General features: G+C 26.0%; 1 protein-coding gene across 1 annotated transcript; it reads left to right on the forward strand.

Moving 5' to 3' along the window:
- On the forward strand, positions 1-18499 carry LOC145834533 (centromere/kinetochore protein zw10 homolog). The gene is made up of 17 exons (XM_082941978.1): positions 1-113; positions 2558-2692; positions 3237-3416; positions 5178-5325; positions 5673-5804; positions 6316-6488; positions 6726-6932; positions 8024-8090; positions 8693-8808; positions 10857-10981; positions 11682-11765; positions 12627-12695; positions 13629-13789; positions 17030-17160; positions 17447-17614; positions 17799-17953; positions 18149-18499. Exons 1-17 carry the CDS (start codon positions 27-29, stop codon positions 18270-18272), a joined length of 2262 nt encoding a protein of 753 aa, XP_082798104.1. The 5' UTR covers positions 1-26; the 3' UTR covers positions 18273-18499.
- The last annotated feature ends 482 nt before the right edge of the window (positions 18500-18981 follow it).

Below are 18981 nucleotides of genomic sequence, written 5' to 3' on the forward strand. Positions count from 1 at the left end.
AGAGTTGATTTTTATTTATCACAACCATGGATGTTGCCAGTTTGTTGTCATCCTCTGGCAATGATTGGAACCAAAGAATTTCCACACTTTCTAATAAAATTCACGATCTGAAAGTATGTTTGAAATATCACCTAAAATATGCCATTAAATAAGTATTGCTTTTTAAATTATTGATTAAATAAGTATTTATTTTTAGTTAACAAAGATCTTTTGTTTGTTAATTTTAAAAGTAAAGTATAAAAATAATCTATAGATTTAGTTGTATAAGTTTCAGTAAACATATGTAGTTGATAAACGACAACCTTACTTCTATACCAGATTTTCCAAAACTAATTTTTAAAAACGCCAATTTGGGATTAAATATAAAAAAACGCTCCATTTGTTAGATATCGCTCATTTATTAATAATTACCCATTAAACTTTACTACTAACTAAAGGCCCACCTTACTAATTAAAGTCCTAAAGGGGCGGTATTACCCACTTTAGGAAATTAAACCAACCCAATCGATTTTAAATTTAATCATATTTTGTTTATTCTTTCATGATATTGATGAAGAAGTTTAAGTATTTTAAATAGAGTTCTACGTATAGTGATATTATAAAGTTTTATGTTGATAAAGATCTAAAGTTGACTATTTTGATTATTAAATATAAATTATTATATAATTAATTTTACTGCTTTGTAAAACATTTAATCTTCTGCCTTTTTTAAAACGCAGGTTTTCCATAAAACTGAAGTTTGACAGTTTATCCAAATAAATTCTGGAATTTGAGAAATCTTGAAAAAAAAACGAGATAAGTATAATTTGATTAGGTAAAAAAATTTCATCACGATCAAATTTTTTTACAATATTATTTGTTGCAAAAAAATTTAACGTAGCCAAACAGTGTTTTTACAACATTTTAAACAACATGAAGCCGTTTTTTACAAAAACAGTTCAAAAAATAAAATTAAAGATAATTTATTATTTAGATACTATATGATGAATCTGAAACGATTAGTGATGTCATTTGCTAAAAATAACAAATTCGCGTTAGTAACTTAAAATTATAGCAATAATTATTATAAAATGTAGAAAACCCCTTATACTCGAAATTCAATTGTAAAATTTTCTTAAAAAGTCAAAAATATTCGATAATTAATTGACAGTTAGTTTAAGCTATTTTATTTGCCATCAATTTTGTTTTCAAAAGTTATATTAAAAATCAAATTACAAGTAAAATAAACTCTTGTTTTTATATGAAGTTATTGACCTTGTCCTGGACATGACTTTAAATTGTATCCTGGTGTATGACTCGATAACCGAAAGGTTTTTTCGTACACTAGGTCCTAGGACCAAATATTTGAGCGCTTTTTTCCTTCAATAAACATTACTATTGCTTTTACAAATATTTTACAAGTTCAAAGATTAAATTGAGCTTGTTTAAAATTAGCTAACTCTTTCGTTAAGTTGTAGGTTAAAAGCAATCCTTTTTTTCTAGAATCTAACTAAATTTAACAAAATCAGTTAGTTAGTATAATATTGGTTTACTGACAAATTTATAATTTTATTCTAAACTTAAAGTGATCCATACAAATTGAATCGCTTCTTAAAATGTTTTTTTTTTTAAATAAATCTGGAATTTCTGACTGAAGTGTTTAAGGTTTTTTGGATTTGAAAAAGTAAATTTGATTAATAAAGTTTTGTTAATAAGAGCGTTGCCACAAAATCTGGAGTTTGAAATTAAGCCAAAAATAAACTTGAAAAGTCAGGAATTTAAGAAAAAATTGTAAAAAACTAAAATTTGAGACATTAAATCTCTAAACAATCTGGAATTTTAGACAATTTTTACATGTAAAATAATGGAGTTTAGATTAGATACAAAAATTTTGTCATATAACTTTTTACAATATATTTATTCATTCAAAATAACATTTAAAATAGCATTACAGTATTTTTAAAATATTTTTATATTTCTTATTACAGTTTTTTACCTTAAAATTAATTTTGTACTGAAAATCAACAAAAAAAACTTGTTATTTCAAAAACCTGAAAATATTTAGAAAACCTGGAAATAAAAAAAATCCTATGACAATCCTGTAAAAATTGTTGATGCAGTACTGTAAATTTCCAGGTTTGTATTTTTTGGAAAGTATTCTTAAAGATCAGACTAATTTGCATAATATTTGCTGAGTCAGCAATTTAAAAAAAGCCTTTAGTTAATGTTTTTTTTATTTATTCCCTTATCCCTAACCGACCTTACCCAAAAAAATTAAAAATTAATCTAAAAATAAAAATTAAATATTTAAAATTAAAAATAACATAAAAAAATGCTTTTTTTGCTGTCTCAACAAATATGAAAATCATACTGACCTTTAAGTATACTATCTATATTTCTTTAATATTTTATTCTAGTGTTTTTATGGTTTTTACACAACTAAAAATTCCAATTTTCAACAACAGACTAATGATGTTCAGTTTGTACATTAAAATGCACCTTAAAAAATGTTTATATTTTGCACTATGTAAATACAAATATTAGTATTGTGTTTTTAATAAATCTTACAATTGCACAGAAAGAAATATCTGAGGAGATAGTTCAGTCTTGCGTAGACTTCATGCCAATGATGTCTGATCTGCAAGACATCAAGAAGAAGATGGATAGCGTGCAAAAAGATGCCAACCATCTCTCCACTTCTATTGACGTCATTGTTAGTGGCTGACGTATTTATATCTTATTACGTTGTTGATGTTATGTTTCAGTAAAAATAAAATGACTATTTGAAATTTTTTGTTGTGTAGAAACTTCTAATATAAAAAGTTAAACATTTAGTTGTTAATTTTTTTATCATCAAAAACTAGTATATTTTGTTTATTCTAAAATATTCAAAAAGTTAACTTTTTAGCAGTATCTTACTTCTCTTTATTATAATCCTTCTATTTAATGATTTTTGTAAAGCATATGTTGTAATCACAAAGGTGTTGCGGTTGTTTTAAAACCATTTAGTTTTAAGACTGTTTAAGCAATCTCAGTGTTTTTAAAATATGAGATTTAAAACTGCATAATTATCTTGCATTTTAATGTTATTTTATAATTTTAATGCTTTTATAGTGTACAAAAAATCAAACATTTAACGATTTAATAAAATGCTTTTAATGATATATTACATTTAATTTTTGTTATACTTTCTTGTTATATTGTAAACTTAAACAAAAATAACACAAAACACTTGTTTTGCAAAGTTGAAATCACAGGACAAGCAGAAACTGGACGAGTCGAGCGATGAACTGAACATGCTCACCACTAAGCACGCAAAAGTTGTGGAGCTTGTCAAGTCGCTTCACAAGCTGTACAAAATTCATTTCTATTTGGAAAGCAACGAAGTGTCTCTAGAAAAATCGGAATTTATGGACGCATGCAAACGAATCAACGATGTTGGTTTTATTACACATTTGATGTTTTCTCAGGGTTATCAGCAATAAAGTTGTTTGCTTCAGTAGTGTAATGAATAAACACCTATATGTAATTAGATATATACTTTTTTTATAGAATTATTTTTTTAGAAAAATAATTTATTTTCTACCTTAAGTATTTCAGAAATTATGTAAGTTTAAATCAAACCAGTTTTTGATTTTTTCTGATCAAAAACTACTGTGAATTCTTCATAATTTTCGCCAAAAATTGGCTTGCAGAAAAATACCTGAAATATTTTTTTATTAATTCTATCACATTTTAATGAAAAAAAAACTTTGAAAATTAAGAAATATTTCGGCTAAGTTTTGAACCAAACGTTAATGAAAATTTGCTGCATTTAAAGTTACATATCTTTTGAAATACTTAAAGTGGAAAATAAATATTTTTTTTTTGAAAAGAGGAAAACCAATGCTATTAAACAATGTATAACTCTAAGGTCAATTTTCAAGTCATTTAAAGTCAATTACCGCTTGCTAATTAATTCACTGTAGATTTTCTTATACAAATGTATGAAAGTAAGTTTTTCATGGTCAATTTTTTCTTAAAAAAATATACTAAAAAATCTATCTATACTTACGTTTTTAATACAAATAACCTTAAGTTTCCAAACTACGCTCCTTGCAAAATTTTTAGAAAATTGTATGAACAGGGTTTTTATGAAGTTTAAAAAAATGTTATCAATTTTTTCTTAAAACATTTAGTTAGATTTAATAATTCTTTTTCATGTATTTCTAAAAATTCAATTAATTAAGTTAAAAAACGACTGCTCAAAATCCATAGGATAAGATACATTTTTGACGAAATAGTATTTTTCTCCATTTTAGTTGTCAACTTTCATAAGGAACTTATTGGTCCCCCCATTTTGATTGTTAATGTTTCAAAAATTACTTTTAATTTTATAAATTTATGAAACTCAATTGGTCGCTTTATTATCAATAATTTTTCCTCACACTCAGGTTAAGATTTTGGAAAACTTGCCATCTCAGACATGCTTCAAGTTTTTTCATGTTGTTAGAAAATGTAGCCGTATAAAGCTTGTTTGATTTTTTTTTAATTCAGGCCTTTTTTTGTTCTTAAATTTATTGCTTGTTCATATGACTATTAAATCAACTCTGCTCCTTAGAGTTTATTAAATTTCTTGGAAAGTATATTAATCTTTTTGTTTTTTCAGGCCAGTTAAAAAGTAAATCTTTTCTGACTTGATATTTTTCAAGCTGTTCTTTTTTTGCTGCAAAGACTGACAAACCTGTATTAATATAGAAACTAAAACTTAATTTAAAGAGAAGTGATCTAATCTCCTTGGCTTTAGTAAGAAACAATTATTATACACAAAATTTATTTTTATTTTTCAAATTTGTGTAACCAAGTAAAATATTCAAACTTAAAAAGTAAAAGTTTTGCGCTTCTATTCAGTGCTGTCTAGCGTACAGTCTCACACTAATCTTAAATTTAATCCATTTAGAAAAAATTTAGTTTTTTATAAATTACATGAAGACTTAATAAATATTAAGCCTAAACAGTACTATAATTTTTTTTTTTATAATCCTAATATTCTCTAAATCAATTTCATCAAAAAACATTAGTTAAAGTAGTTCACTGTAAAATGCACAAAAAAATTATGATTTACTTATTTTGGATGAACATTTAATGAAACAATTTTATCGTAACTTTAAAACTTACCTTTCATGTTTACTTGTCTTACAAATCTTTATCAACTGCAGATTATGAAGGTTCTTGACTCATTTTCCGACCAAGGATTTCTTGAGTCAAAGGTTTATTGCGCCATAAAAGGCGAGCTAATCATAAGAAAAGAAACATTGTTGTACGAAATAATCAAAAAGTGGCAGGGTTTGATCAGCTGGTCCACTGGTGTGTTAAAAAATATATTGATATTAAAAGCATTTCTGCTTAAAAAATAGTTACAAAACTTAACCTTTAAAATATAGAATATATATTTGAAGTAGTATATATGTAAAACTTTTGTCTTTAAAGATACCGATGAAAATCTAAAATTATTGATAAGGAGAATAATATAACTTCAGATGTTTAAGAGTTTAATTTCAAAACAAGTTTCACTCGAAAAAAAAGATCATCAGTTAATAGTAAAATCTTATTTAAATAGACTTGTATTCTAACAATTTCCTCAAAATAAAATCATTCTTTTTTTTCTGTTTTTTTTTTTCTTAACTGTGCAGCTTACAACCCTGCAACAACAGAGTACGAAAATGACAAGCTGACAATCGTGAGAATGGAAGCTGAAAACGAAAAATCGAGCGAGGAAAAACTGGTTACCTTGGTCAAATGCATGCATGTGTCCGGTGTCCTCGCTAATAAACTGAGCTTGCTGGGTTAGATTTGTATGTGTTTATATACATGTTTGGTTTTTTGTTTTGTTTTGGTTATATTTTTATGCTAATTTTCTCCATATTGTTTTAAACAGTTAAACTTAAGCAAAAGGGAAGACTTGAAACGTTTCGTTTAAAATATTCCTTGTCGAAGTAGTATTACTTTAAGAAGTTTCAACTCAAAAGTGGTTTTTTAGAGTGAAAAGTATATATTTGTGCAATTACAAAGAATTTTAACTTATAAATCATTTATAGTATACAATTGCTTTTCTGTTTAAAATTATAAAGTTAGTTTCATGTCATTTAACAATTTGGTAAAAAATATTGTTTTTTGTATTAACTAATAGATTTTTAACATAGCGTAATTTTTTTTTTTTTTTCAAACTAGTGTTATTTGTAAACATAAATATGTATTTACCTGAGTATCTTCTCCGTAACTCAAATAAATAATTAATACATGAAGTATTTTTAAATATCTGTTATATTTAGTTAGTACTTGATATTTTTTTGACAGCTGAACAATGTTTTGAACGATTTATTTCTCCTGTAATTACGGATCCTTGCAATTTTGAAGTTATTACCTCACAATGTCCTGAAGGAAGCTCATTGGAGTTCCTGAATAAAAGATCCAAGGACACACTGGTGCAAGCAATTAAGGGAAGTGAAGAAGAAAATTGGGAAAATAAAGTTCGTTGAAAGATATGTAAAATTACAATGATTATGTTTTAAATATTATTTCAGTAGCAATTTCCTTACTACTGAAACTTGTAAATATAATAATGTGAAACTATACAAATCTTAATTTTATTTTCAGCACTTTATTATAAAAGACTTCGCAAAGTTCTTATTACTAGTTATAAAAGATCAATTTGCATTTATCACTTATTGCGATTCATATTATAACTTTTTTTTAAATTTTCTTAGATTTCAGTCATGAAGGAAGCGTTAGACAAAGTTGTGGCAATTTTAAAATTTTTGAATAAAAATTTGTTGCATGTTACTGCTGACGAGCGACCTCTAATGGCCAACTTTGCTCGCACAATCGACCACACAATATGCAAGTTGGTCATAGACAAGTTGTTGGAAGACAGCGTGCCTGACAACAGAGATCAACTTTTGCAGTACGATCAAGTGGGTATTTTGTTTATAAGTTAAATTTAGATTTGAGTTCTATTAGAATAAGATTTTATTATTAATTGATGAACCCTTTTTTTGTTTTGCTTTGAAGACTTAACTTATCGTAACGTTTTTGATTGGTTAGTTATAACTTTAAATCGATTGATGAGTTTGTTTTAATAATCAGGGTTGCCACTTTACCTGGAAACCTGAAAAAAAACTGGAACTTGACAATTTAAGCAAAAAAAAAAACTGGAAAAACCTGGAATTTTAGCAATTTTCACATGTTCAGTAGTAAAATTTCGATTTGACTCAAAAAATCTATTATATAAATAAAAAGTCTCTGTCATCATCAAAATTTTATTTTATTAAAAAACATATTTGAAGTAGTTTTACAGTATCTTTTAAATGTTTTTATACTATTTAACACAGTTTCTTACCTTAAACTTAACTTTAAACTAAAAATAGACCCAAAAATGTGTACTTTTAAAAACCTGGAAAAAATTTAGAAAACATGGAAAAATTTTAGAAATAACAAGTGGCAACCCTGAATAATTAATAAAGAGACTTTTAATGCGAAGCTACAGAAACAGTATACAATTTCACTATTTTAGATTTAAGTAGTATTAGGTCTATTTTTTTTAGTTTAACATATAAATTAGAAGTACAAGTATTTTGACATACTAAGCAAGTGAAAATACATGATTTGAAGTGATCAAAAAGTTTTAGATATTAGAATTTACTAAGAAAATTGCGTAACTTTGTAAAGCAGTTAAAACAGCCACGCCGTTTAAAATGATATCAAAGCTATTTCAGTTGCTAATAACATGTATGAAAGTAGTACCTTTACTATTAGATTTGCAAAATTTTGTAAAGAATAAGGTTAAAGTAGAAAAAAAAACTTTTTCATATAATGCAATTAGTATGCATCTATATAAATTTTATATTCATCAAAAAACGCGGGGTATCTATTGTCTATGTATTCACCTTTTATTATATGATAAGTTTTAAAAACTACCACGATGAAAAGTAAATTGATAAGTTTAGTTTTATTCACAATTAAGTTGAAAATACAAATGTTATAATTTTTTTAACTTTTTAAACAGGTTGTTGAGTTGATCAAGTCATTTGAAAAAGAACTTGTTGATCTTAGATTCTTCAATAATGAAAATCGTTAGTAAATTTATTTCTTTTTGTTAATGATAATAAAGATGATTCATTATTTTATTTGACATTGAAATCTAACTTTGTTAGTTCAATTTAAAGCTGTTTGACTTAAATATCTATTTTTTCAAATATTTTATTTATAATTAAATAATTTAAATTAATTTTCTAAAATTAAATCTTTTAGAGATATTTATATGTTTTTTAAAGCTGACGAGGTATAGTTATAGTTTTGTTAGTTATGTAATATGTTTAAGTAAATATCATTAAAGTTTTTAATTTATTTAATATCTGCTTAGTGATACTCAAAATAAGTTTTTATTAATGTCAGTGTTCAGAATTGCTTTTTTGCTCTTGCTAACAATTAAGTATATATTGATATAGAATTTAAGTTATTTTTTATTGCAATTTATTCCTCAGAACTACTAGTAAATGCTGATTTTGGTATGTTTACAGCATGTGAAAGTAAAAGTATTTTTTTTGCAATAAATCGTTTTCCCCGTCATTTTTACTAAGTAATAGTTACTATTCAAGGAGTGTTTATCTTTTATTTATTACTATGACCAAAACATTTATTTCATTGTTATTAATAAAGCATGCTTATATTTTAGAAAGTCTCATGAACTTTGTAACAAATATCCACTCACATTTTGCCATTAGAAGAAGTACAATAATAATGAAAAAGTCTAGAAACATCATTGATAAAGATATGCTCAACGCGATAGAAGTAAGTATTTTGTTAGAAAATTAAATTTAAATATTTTTACCGCACAAATACTTTATATTAATATAAATTTTTCGTAAAGTTTCTTAATTGTATTTTGCTTGATACTTAAGTTAAATAATGTTTTTATGTTAGTTAATCTAGCTTTGGTTGTGTATTATTAGTTAAAACAATATTTAGTATTCTTTAAAAATGATTTGAAATCATTACTTGTTATATATTATGTACTTTTAACTTTAATTTCATATTTTTTTAGTAATTAATGCCGGTAATATAATTATTGAAAAATATATTTTATTTTTTTATTAAATAAACTTAATTTATACAGTTTTAAAGCTTAGAAAAACAATTAAGTAGTTGTTAGGTTCCTTTTACAAATTAAAAAAAAAACTTTACAAAAATTTAGTAGATGTAAAGTAAAAGTCTTGCTCATTAACTTGTATAGTTTACAGACTATATGTTAAGCTATATAATCATTAATTAACATAAAAAAGGTGAATTAAAGTTATAAAAGTTGCACATAATTTTTTACAATCAACAAAATCGGCAAATAATTTTTTACATTTGGTGGTTTAACTTGGCCTACTCTCGTTTAATAACTTCGCACGAAGCATTTTTCACCATGCGACGGAGAGGCTACCTTATCACTTACTAACATAAACAAAATAGAGCCCCAGAGGAGATGCACTTTCTGTAAAACTCGTCAGTGACAATGTTCGCGGGCTCCCAATATTTGTGATCTTTTAGGACTGTTTTTTTAGCGTAGATACGTAAGACTTAAGTCAAATGTTTTTAAAGATAAGTTTTAACATAAAATATATTAGCTCACGGTAATTTTTACTACACTGTTTACTCAGTTGCCCTTCTAGAAGTATAATCTAAACTGCATTCGCTTGTCAATAATAAGCATGCTTAAATTGCTTAATAGATGGTTTATCTGGCAAAGCATCTTGTTTAAGCATTTGCCAGAAAAGAAGTCTTTTTTAAGGGTGGTAACAAGTTTACATTGAAACCAAAATAGTACTGTTTTGTAAACTTGAATAGCTTTTTTATTATTAAACTTTACTTTTCTCACTTTTGTTATTTTGATAGGTCAGGGATCGGTAGATTTTAATAAGTTGCAGACAATTTTTTTTAAATTTACCTGAGGGTCGCACTGTATAGAAAAAAGTTATTCGCGGACCGCGTTTAATAAAAAAAACTGTAGTAATTGATATAAAAATAGTAATATAATTTAAACCATAGTGTGATAATTAAGCAATGTTAGAGCAATAGTAGAGAGTAAATATTAAATCAAAAGTGCAATTATAAGTATTCACCACAAAGTATTTTTTTCAATGTTTTAAAAAAGTTTGTTTTTGTCTAAAAATCAGTTTGGGACCCCTGCATTTGACAGTTAGCTACTTTTTTAGTGTTTAGTAATTTATACTTTTAATTGTTTATAAATTTATATAAATTAAAAAAAACAAATTATACAGTTATCTTCCTTATTGTACCAACATATGTTTCTGTGTGTTAACGGATTAACACACTTCAACTGGGTTATGAATGGAAACACACAGAAACATATGTTGGTACAATAAAGGAAGTTTACTGTAAAATTAGTTTTTATTATATTCCAGTGAACTTGTTTCACTAGGATCTTTTTTTATCAAACACTTGAATTTATATGTTGAATAGTTATATATTTTTTAGCTTTTACTAAAAATGAGACTCAGTTAAGCGCATACATACACGTTTTAATACTTGTTATACCTTCTGAAAAAAGTATTTTTAAATAGAACTTATAAACAAAAACGTTAAAATAAAAAAACTTTAATTTTTTCCTAATGAATGTCTCTATTTTTATTGCTGATGTGTAATAAAAAATTAAAACAAATGAGTATTGAATACATTTATTAAAAATTTTACCTATTAGATAATTTGTTGTTATAAAAAGTAATTAGTATTTTTTTCTTTGAGATATTTATTAAAACACAACTAAACACTAAACTATTTTAATTACACAATGTTAAGTGTTTACATGGATATTTTTTACAAATATGTTTCAGAACGAAGATTCTTCGTGTTCAGCGATCGATCAGCAGCTCAGCAAACAACTCGCCCAGCTGACTTCTTCTAACGATCACGTGATAAATTCCCCATCCAATCAGGAATCACCAGTTGACTTGCCCAAGTTTGTCATTTAGATAATATAAATTTTATGACGTAATTTTTATCAATATGTCTACATCTGGAGAGAAGTAAATTACTTAATACCATCAATTACAAGACTTATAAAAAAAGATATTTAATAGTTTCTTAAAAGTCGACTCTATAGAATCAAGTGCTGTTTTTAAGCTATTGCATTTGAACATTATTTTGAATAGAACAACTTTACTGAAACTATTTTTTTAAAATTAATAACTAATTTTTACAAAAATTAGTTTTCAAATTTTTATTAAAAGTTTTATAAGATTAGTTTGTAATTTATTATTTATTTTAGTACTGTATTTTGAATTGTTAAAGTAATTCTAACCGTTTTGATTTATGATGTTATTGATGTTTGTCCACTTCTTAAGATTTATATTGTATACACCATTTGTCCTCCTATTTTGTCCTAATGATTAATATAACAAGTGTCAATGAATTTAAATTTTATGTGTTTAAAGGTAAGTAATTCTAGTCAAGGATTTTCTTTATAGATCAGAACTAGTTAAATTCTGTTCAAAAAAAAAAAAAAAAACTGTCACAAGTTTTACTTATAATAATTTTTATATTTATGACAAAGTTTTAAAATATTAATGGACTCATTTTTCTTTACGTTAATAATAGTAAAAAAAGGGTAGTTTAGAAGTCTATCTAGTTTTTGAGATGATTTTTTTTAATTTTTTTAGGTTTAAGATAAGTGCCAATATGAAAGAACTTGTTGATTTGATCAGAGAAACTTTAGAAGAAGCAAGATTATCTGAGCCTGATTGGTGAGTCTGATGTCTACTTGAAAAAATAATTTAAATTGTATAATCTGATAGTTTCCCTATAACTTAAAAGTAAAGCTTAATATCGAGAGAATTTTTTTTTACTTCTTTTTATTTAATAATTACAAAATAGAAAGACTCTACAATAACTTTAGGTGCCACTAAATGGTTAATAAACTGAATGAAGATCAGACTTACTGTTATAACCAGTGAAAGAGTTATATATGATAAAGTGTTTTTTTATATCTAAACTTTTTATATGTAAATTTATATACAAAATACAAACTTCTTTCTATTTATGTGACTATCTGCCTTATACAGCAAGATTTTTGTTTATTAAAGAGCAATTAAAAAGTTAAGTCTAATGTTATAAATAAAATAGCAGTTTGATAAAAATACGAACACAAATAGTTCAAAAAAATTTCAAATAAAGGTACTTTTATTGATTTTTATTGTACGGAAAACTTCAAATTAGATTAAAAAAATTAAAGCAAAACTATTTGTTTTGAGTTAAAACAGTACTTTTACTAACTTTTAAAAGTTACCCAGGTCTTCATTCAGCTTATTAAATATATACTATGATTTTTGTGGAGCACTAATTTACTTTGTATTTACTTAACAAAAGTAATATAAAAATTTATTGTATTCCAACGATCTTGTATCTTTTGAAAGTCTATAACAAACATTATTAAAAATTATTATTTTTTCAACAAATTAGAAATTTTTAAAATAGTTTTTTTTACATTTTTTATATATCATGGCTTCCAATAATTGTAAGCACAATGAAATTAAACTGGTGATTAAGTAAGGCTAGTTATAGTTATATTGTAATTTTGTTTACTACATATATTCTAACTTTTATAGTTCTCTTCGTTTGTTTCACACAACTCAAAATATTGTCGAAGTATATATTGCAACTGCACCATTACTCGAGTTAGTTGTTTTTTTTGTTTTAAGTAAAGTTTAATCAAGTTATTTTTAATTTAGGCAATTAGAAAAATGTTTCTTGTAAATTTTAATTACGAAACTTAAAAAAATAATTAGTTGTTAAATTTTTTGTTTAGAGTTATTAAATGTTTTTGATATTCTTACTTTTTGTTGTGCATATTCAGCTTTTACAGTTGTGAATATAAGTTTTTTAATTTCTAAAAATCAATATAAACAGTGGCAACATTCAAAAAAAATTATTATGATTTATTTCATAAATAATAAGTTTTTTTCTATATAATAGTTTACTTTGAAAGTTTTTACTACACTTGCTTTTTCATTTTATTTTTTAGACCGAAAATAAAGTGAGTGTTTAAAATTAAGTTGAGAACTAGTTTTAAAAAATTACTTTAAAATTATAGTTTTATCATTTTTTTATTATGTACTGAGTTCTTTACAGACTATAAGTATTAACAAATTATTTTTACGAAACTGAACTAAATAGAGGTTTCTTCGTTTTAATTTCTTAGAAGCTATTATAAACATACTTTTAGTCGTGATAATATTTTTTTTTAAATATAAAATGAACACGCAAAACTAACTTACAGTTGAAATATTTTTATTAATTATTTAGTTTAAAACTAATAAGTTTAAGCTTACAGGAAAAGTAATAAGACTTGGTTATTTTTCTAAATATTATGCTAGTCAATTTTTTATTTAAGTTACTATTTCTTTCTTTGCAATGTTAAGTTTTACTACAAATGTAGAGTTTTGTAAAAATTGTATTAAAATTAAAACACAAAATATGTCAATGTAGATCAACTTAATGTTAAAAAAATAGTTCTAGAATTAGAAAGTTTTATAATAGTTTGAATGACCATTACTTTCAAACAAAAATGTAACCATGTTTGAGACGTTTCAAAAACCTTCTTTTTCTAGAAAAGACCTGGGCGACCTGCCTCAAGCAGCAGCTATTATGCATAACAACTGCTGGTACTTGTGTCATCAACTTTTAAAGTTCGGTAACACTATGACGTCAGAATCCAGCGATGGTTTGAAAATTACCTACGTCGACCAGATAACACAGATCAGAGAATTAAGTTTGTTGTTTTAATGCATTAATAATTACGAAACTTTCAAAAAAATTTAAACAGTTATCAACACAGTTTTGTTAAAATTTTATAGCGTGCTTTAAAATATTTTATGTAAACTTTTTGCATAAGGCAGAGTTGCCACACGGTCAAGAAAAGTCAGGAAAAATGGGGGTTTTTGAAAAAAGTCAGGAATAGTCAGGAATTTTGACAAAATAAAAAAAAAGGTCAGGTTTAGTCAGATTAATTTACAATTTTTTTTATTTTCCAAAGCCTTCGAGTAGTAAAAATTTAATTAAAATTCCTTTAAAGTCAGACTAAAATTTCAAATTTTTCCTAGAAATTTACAAAATTATTTAATTTCCAATGCCTTCATCTGGTTAAATTAATAAAATATTCTTTGTAAAACTGCAAAATTTTTCTATTATCATATTGAACAACTACCCTACTTAAACAAGCAGTTTTTTCATGCTCGTTAGTATTGATGATCTGTGGCAAGGACACTTCCATAGTGAAACTGTTATATATAAACAAAAATTTTTCTTGCATTTCTTTAGTTATGTGATATCTCTTATGCAGCCTTTTTGACATTGTACCATAGTACCCAGCCTGTTGTTACCTTTATGCATAAGAACATTTCGTGGTTGGTAATTAAATTGCTGTGGATCATTATGAAAAACATGATATTTACAAACCTAAGCAGGGTTGCCACTCGGTCAGGAAAAGTCAGGAAATCAGGAAAAGTCAGGAAAAATTTTTAAAAATTACAAAAGTCGGGAAAAGTCAGGAAAAAATGGGGGGTTTTGAAAAAAAGTCAGGAAAAGTCAGGAAATTTGATAAAACTAAAAAAAAAGTCAGATTTTTTCAGTTTAAATTTACAAAATTCCTTGTTTTCCAAAGCCTTCAAATGGTAAAAATTAATTAAAAGTCCTTTAAAATCAGTAAAAAATTCCAAAATTTTCCTAGAAGTTTACGAAATATTTAATTTTATTTCCGATGCCTTCATTTGGTATAAATTAGTACAATATCCTTTACAAAACTGTAAAAATGTTCTATTAACATATTGAAAAAATACCCCACTTGAACAAGCAGATTTTGTAAGCTTTTTAGTATTGATGATCTGTAGCAAGGACAATATAACTGTGATATATACACAAGAGTTTATCTAGCATAATTTTAGAATCAAAATGTTTTGTGTTAAAGTAAACAATTGAGTTCTTTATAACTAAGCACTTAGTTTAGTGTTTTATGTAACAAGTTAATGTGTATACTTTACCTCTTTATAATTTTTTCAATTTTGTTTAACTTTATAAAATAAGTTTTAAAAGAGGTATATGCCAAGATTAAGTTTACTTATTATTTGTATTTTTTGTAGAGTAACTTAAGTTTTTAAAGTAAATAAGAGTATATTTATTTGTTACAAATTTTATACTAAATGATAGTAAAAATAAATAAGTGCCAAAAGAAAAGAAATGAAGCCCACAAGTTGTGGCTTGATTTAGAGAAAAGATTCTCTTCAACAAGTTTATGGGCAGCAGATGAGAGCTATTTAAATAAAATGAGGCAAATGATTTTAACTGCCAAGAAAATGAAGCCGAATGCAGTTCAGATGAAGGAAACCATATCTTCATTAGATGAAGAGGTTGAAGTTCAAATAAAAAAACGGAGAAAATAAATTTTAGTACATACATTTAAAAAAACAGTATTTGATTAAGTTCTTTATTGTTTTAAGGTTTCAACTGTAAAAATTTGTTATTGTTTTAAGATTTTAGTTATGAAAGTTCGTTATTAATTCAAGGTTTTAATTGTAAAAGTTCCTTAAATGTCGTTTGTTTATCTAGATACATTTATGCTCGGAAATGCTAAAATTTTTTGTCTTTTTTCAGACAAGCTGTGTTTATAAGGTAATAATACAAGTATTTTGCTGATAGAGCTGTTTATTACAAACATCAGTCATACACAGATGGTTTAAGTGATGTACTAGAAGTTTGATGATAGAATTCAGCAAAAAACTGTTGTTTTTAACCTGTATTAAGATTAGATTGAAAGCTTTATATAGTTTCAAGTGTTAGATTATGTATTTTAGAATAACTTTAATTTAAGAGTTTGATTAAGAAAAGTCAGGAAAACTTTAGTAAAAAGCCAGAAAAAAGTCAGGAAAAATCAGGAAATTTTTCTCAGCTTGAAGAGTGGCAACCATGCCTAAGCTTAACCAGTTATTCAAGGTTGAATTAAATGATCAAGCTTCCCTAAAACCTGCCCTTGATCTTGGTTGTGCTGCAACGAATTTGCTTGCAAATTTGAGGAAAAAAGACCTAGTTGAGGAACAAAAGGTCTTAAATTTTAACAAAAAATTTAGATTATTTCTTATAAAAGCGGTTGAAAGTATCCGAAACAGAATGGCTATTGGAAGTACATTTGTAAAAAATATGTCATGCCTAAATCCGCATGAAAAACTAGGAGTCACATTTGTTGTTGAGCGTTTTGCCAACATTGTGCACTCCTTAACAAAGTAAAAAATGTGCTCCAACTCTGAAGGTGATACTAGCATTGAACAATTTAGAACTTTGATAAGTTGTCCAATAAATGCATTAAAGTTCTAGAGCTTCAAGCTAAAGGAAGATTGTTTGGACCAGTTCTAATTTAAAACATTAAAATTTCCTGTCAAATCTTCTCTCGGAAAATTGTTGCAACCATTTTTTGTGTTGCACAATGACCAGGCTGAGGTAGAAAAGTATTAACAAAGCTCTGCTTGAAAACATATGAAATGAGAAACTATTACATCCAGAAAAGAGTTAAAGATTATATGCATGCATACAAACTAGAACTGTATTAAGTTAGAAAACACAAGTATTTTGCTGATGGAGCTGTTTATTGCAAATACATCAATCATACACATATGGTTCAAGTGATGTAATGGCAGTTAGATGATTGTCAAATTCATCAAAAAACTGTTGTTTTAACCTGTATAAAAATAAGATTTGAAAATTTTTATAGTTTCAAGTGTTTGATTATGTATTTTAGAATAAGCTTAACTTAAAAGTTAAGATTTATTAAAGTCAGGAAAGTTTTAGTTAAAAGTCAGGAAAAGTCAGGAAACTTTTCTTAGCTTGATCTGTGGCAACCATGAAAGGTTACTTATGTATTATATTTCAAGTCACAACATTGAAAATTTAAATTAAAATAATTGAAAGTTTAAGTTTAAAACTTCCGTACGCTGATCACAAGTAAACTTACGACATCACATAGGTTTAGAGTGGTTTTTATCCCTACTACGAAAACAGCGGAACAACTTGTTCGAGTGTGTCGAACCGTTGGAAGCGGTTGTTAGAGACCCAGAACAAGAAAAGTATCCCGCAGCTGAAAGATGCATTAAGCAGGTTTTCTGAAATTAATTTATGTGTTGAATTTATTTTGGGACGTTGTTGATTAATGAACTTCAGTATTAAGACCTTCCTTTTAAAATGTCATACATGTTTTTAAATTCTCAGCGCATTTTAAAACAAGCATTCATATTTATACTTTAAAACTGGTTAATTTTAGTTTAAATATTTAAACCTAGTAAACTATTAATCAGTTTTGCATCAGTCTATAAACTTATCCTAAGTTTTCTTTGACATAAAAAAAATATTTGAAAGATTTAAAGTTGTGTGTAAACAAACCCAGATTTTACTGCAAATTCATCACCTGAGAAAAGTGTGGTTCGGAGTTTTGCCGAACGAGGCGCTGAGAAGGAGCTTGTCGATTCTCGCTGACGCGGCAATCGGAAAGTTCGTTGACGCCATTTGCGCGGTTGAAGATCTCGTGTCGAGTGCGAGCGATCAGCTGCAGATGGTATGAAGTTTTGAACAACCTATGACAGTTATATTTTTAGTATTTTCTGTTAAACTAAAATTTTAAGCTCTTAACAAGGCTGCGAAAAAAATTAGAATCCTGGAAATGCTGAAATTTGAACTGACAGTTAAGACAACCGTACAATGAACATAAAAAATTATATAAATCACCAACTTGATTCCAGGCCTGCTCGTTGTTACAACAAAAACTCCCGCTTGCTTTGAGGTTGCCAGGCGACGAAAAGGATGACCTCCAGTGGAGAAAACTGCTGACAAAATGGGGTCGAGTCGAAGAGCTCAAAGTTTTAATGTGCTCCAGTTTGCTAGACATTGTTGATAGGTTACCGCGTTTTTTTGTTTGTTTTATCTAATTTAGTTGTTTTATGTTTCTAGTTTGTTTTTAAATTTAAGTTCATTTTACTTTTCACATCAAAATTTGAAGTTTAATACTTTAATTACTTTTTATTTGTAAAGGGTTTATAGATAAAATTGCTTGTTTATCAAATTTGAAAATATTATTTAAAAAATTGTACAGATGGTCTGAAGGCAAAGGGCCTCTCGCAGAAAATTTCACTATTGTTGAAGTCAAAAACTTAATCAGAGCTCTGTATCAAAACACTGAGTATAGAGCGAATGCCATTTCTAAAATAAGAAAATAATCAGTTGCTTTTGAAAACATTGTTTGTTACAATAAGTTGGTAAAGGGATAAAATTTGAATCTCAATATTTGATTATTTTTGCAATTTATTGAGTTTTTGTTTGTTTCTGGTATTGAATTGGTCTAAGTTTGATGTATCTATTGATATCTTTTAAAATTTATGAGCTCTTGTACTGCTTTATTTTTTAAAATACTTGTTTCTCTGGACAGTTTTAAAGTTTTGTAAATTATGATTGTTTGTTTTTTGTTTGAATTATTTTATTAAAATACTTTTTTCAGTTCTTAATAAAATGACAACTAGGATTTTTTTCAAAGGTTAGTTGTAATTAAACATTCTTAATTATTTTACGAAAAAAATTTATAGAACATCAAATGTTTACAAATAGTTTTATATTACAAAGTTTTAAATGTACTTAAAAAATTGGAAGTTGAAAAATTTCTTAAGTTAGAATGTTAAAAGTTTTTTAATACCTTGTTTATTTAGAAGTTAATATTTCGCTATTACTTTTTGAGATTTTATTAAAAAGAAATGATAAAAAACTGTTAACTCAAGTTAAGTAATAAATAGCTTACTAAGAACGTGAATGTATAAAATTCGTTTATGTGTGCACTTGTAAACTTTTCATTAGAAATTATTACAAAATTTATTGCTCAATTTTTGAAAAAAATAAAAATAAATTTGTAATATCTTATAATAACTAAGTATAAAA

The sequence above is a fragment of the Thalia democratica genome, chromosome 4 (genome assembly GCF_965202585.1).
Source record: "Thalia democratica chromosome 4, ktThaDemo2.hap1.1, whole genome shotgun sequence".
Taxonomy (NCBI): domain Eukaryota; kingdom Metazoa; phylum Chordata; class Thaliacea; order Salpida; family Salpidae; genus Thalia; species Thalia democratica.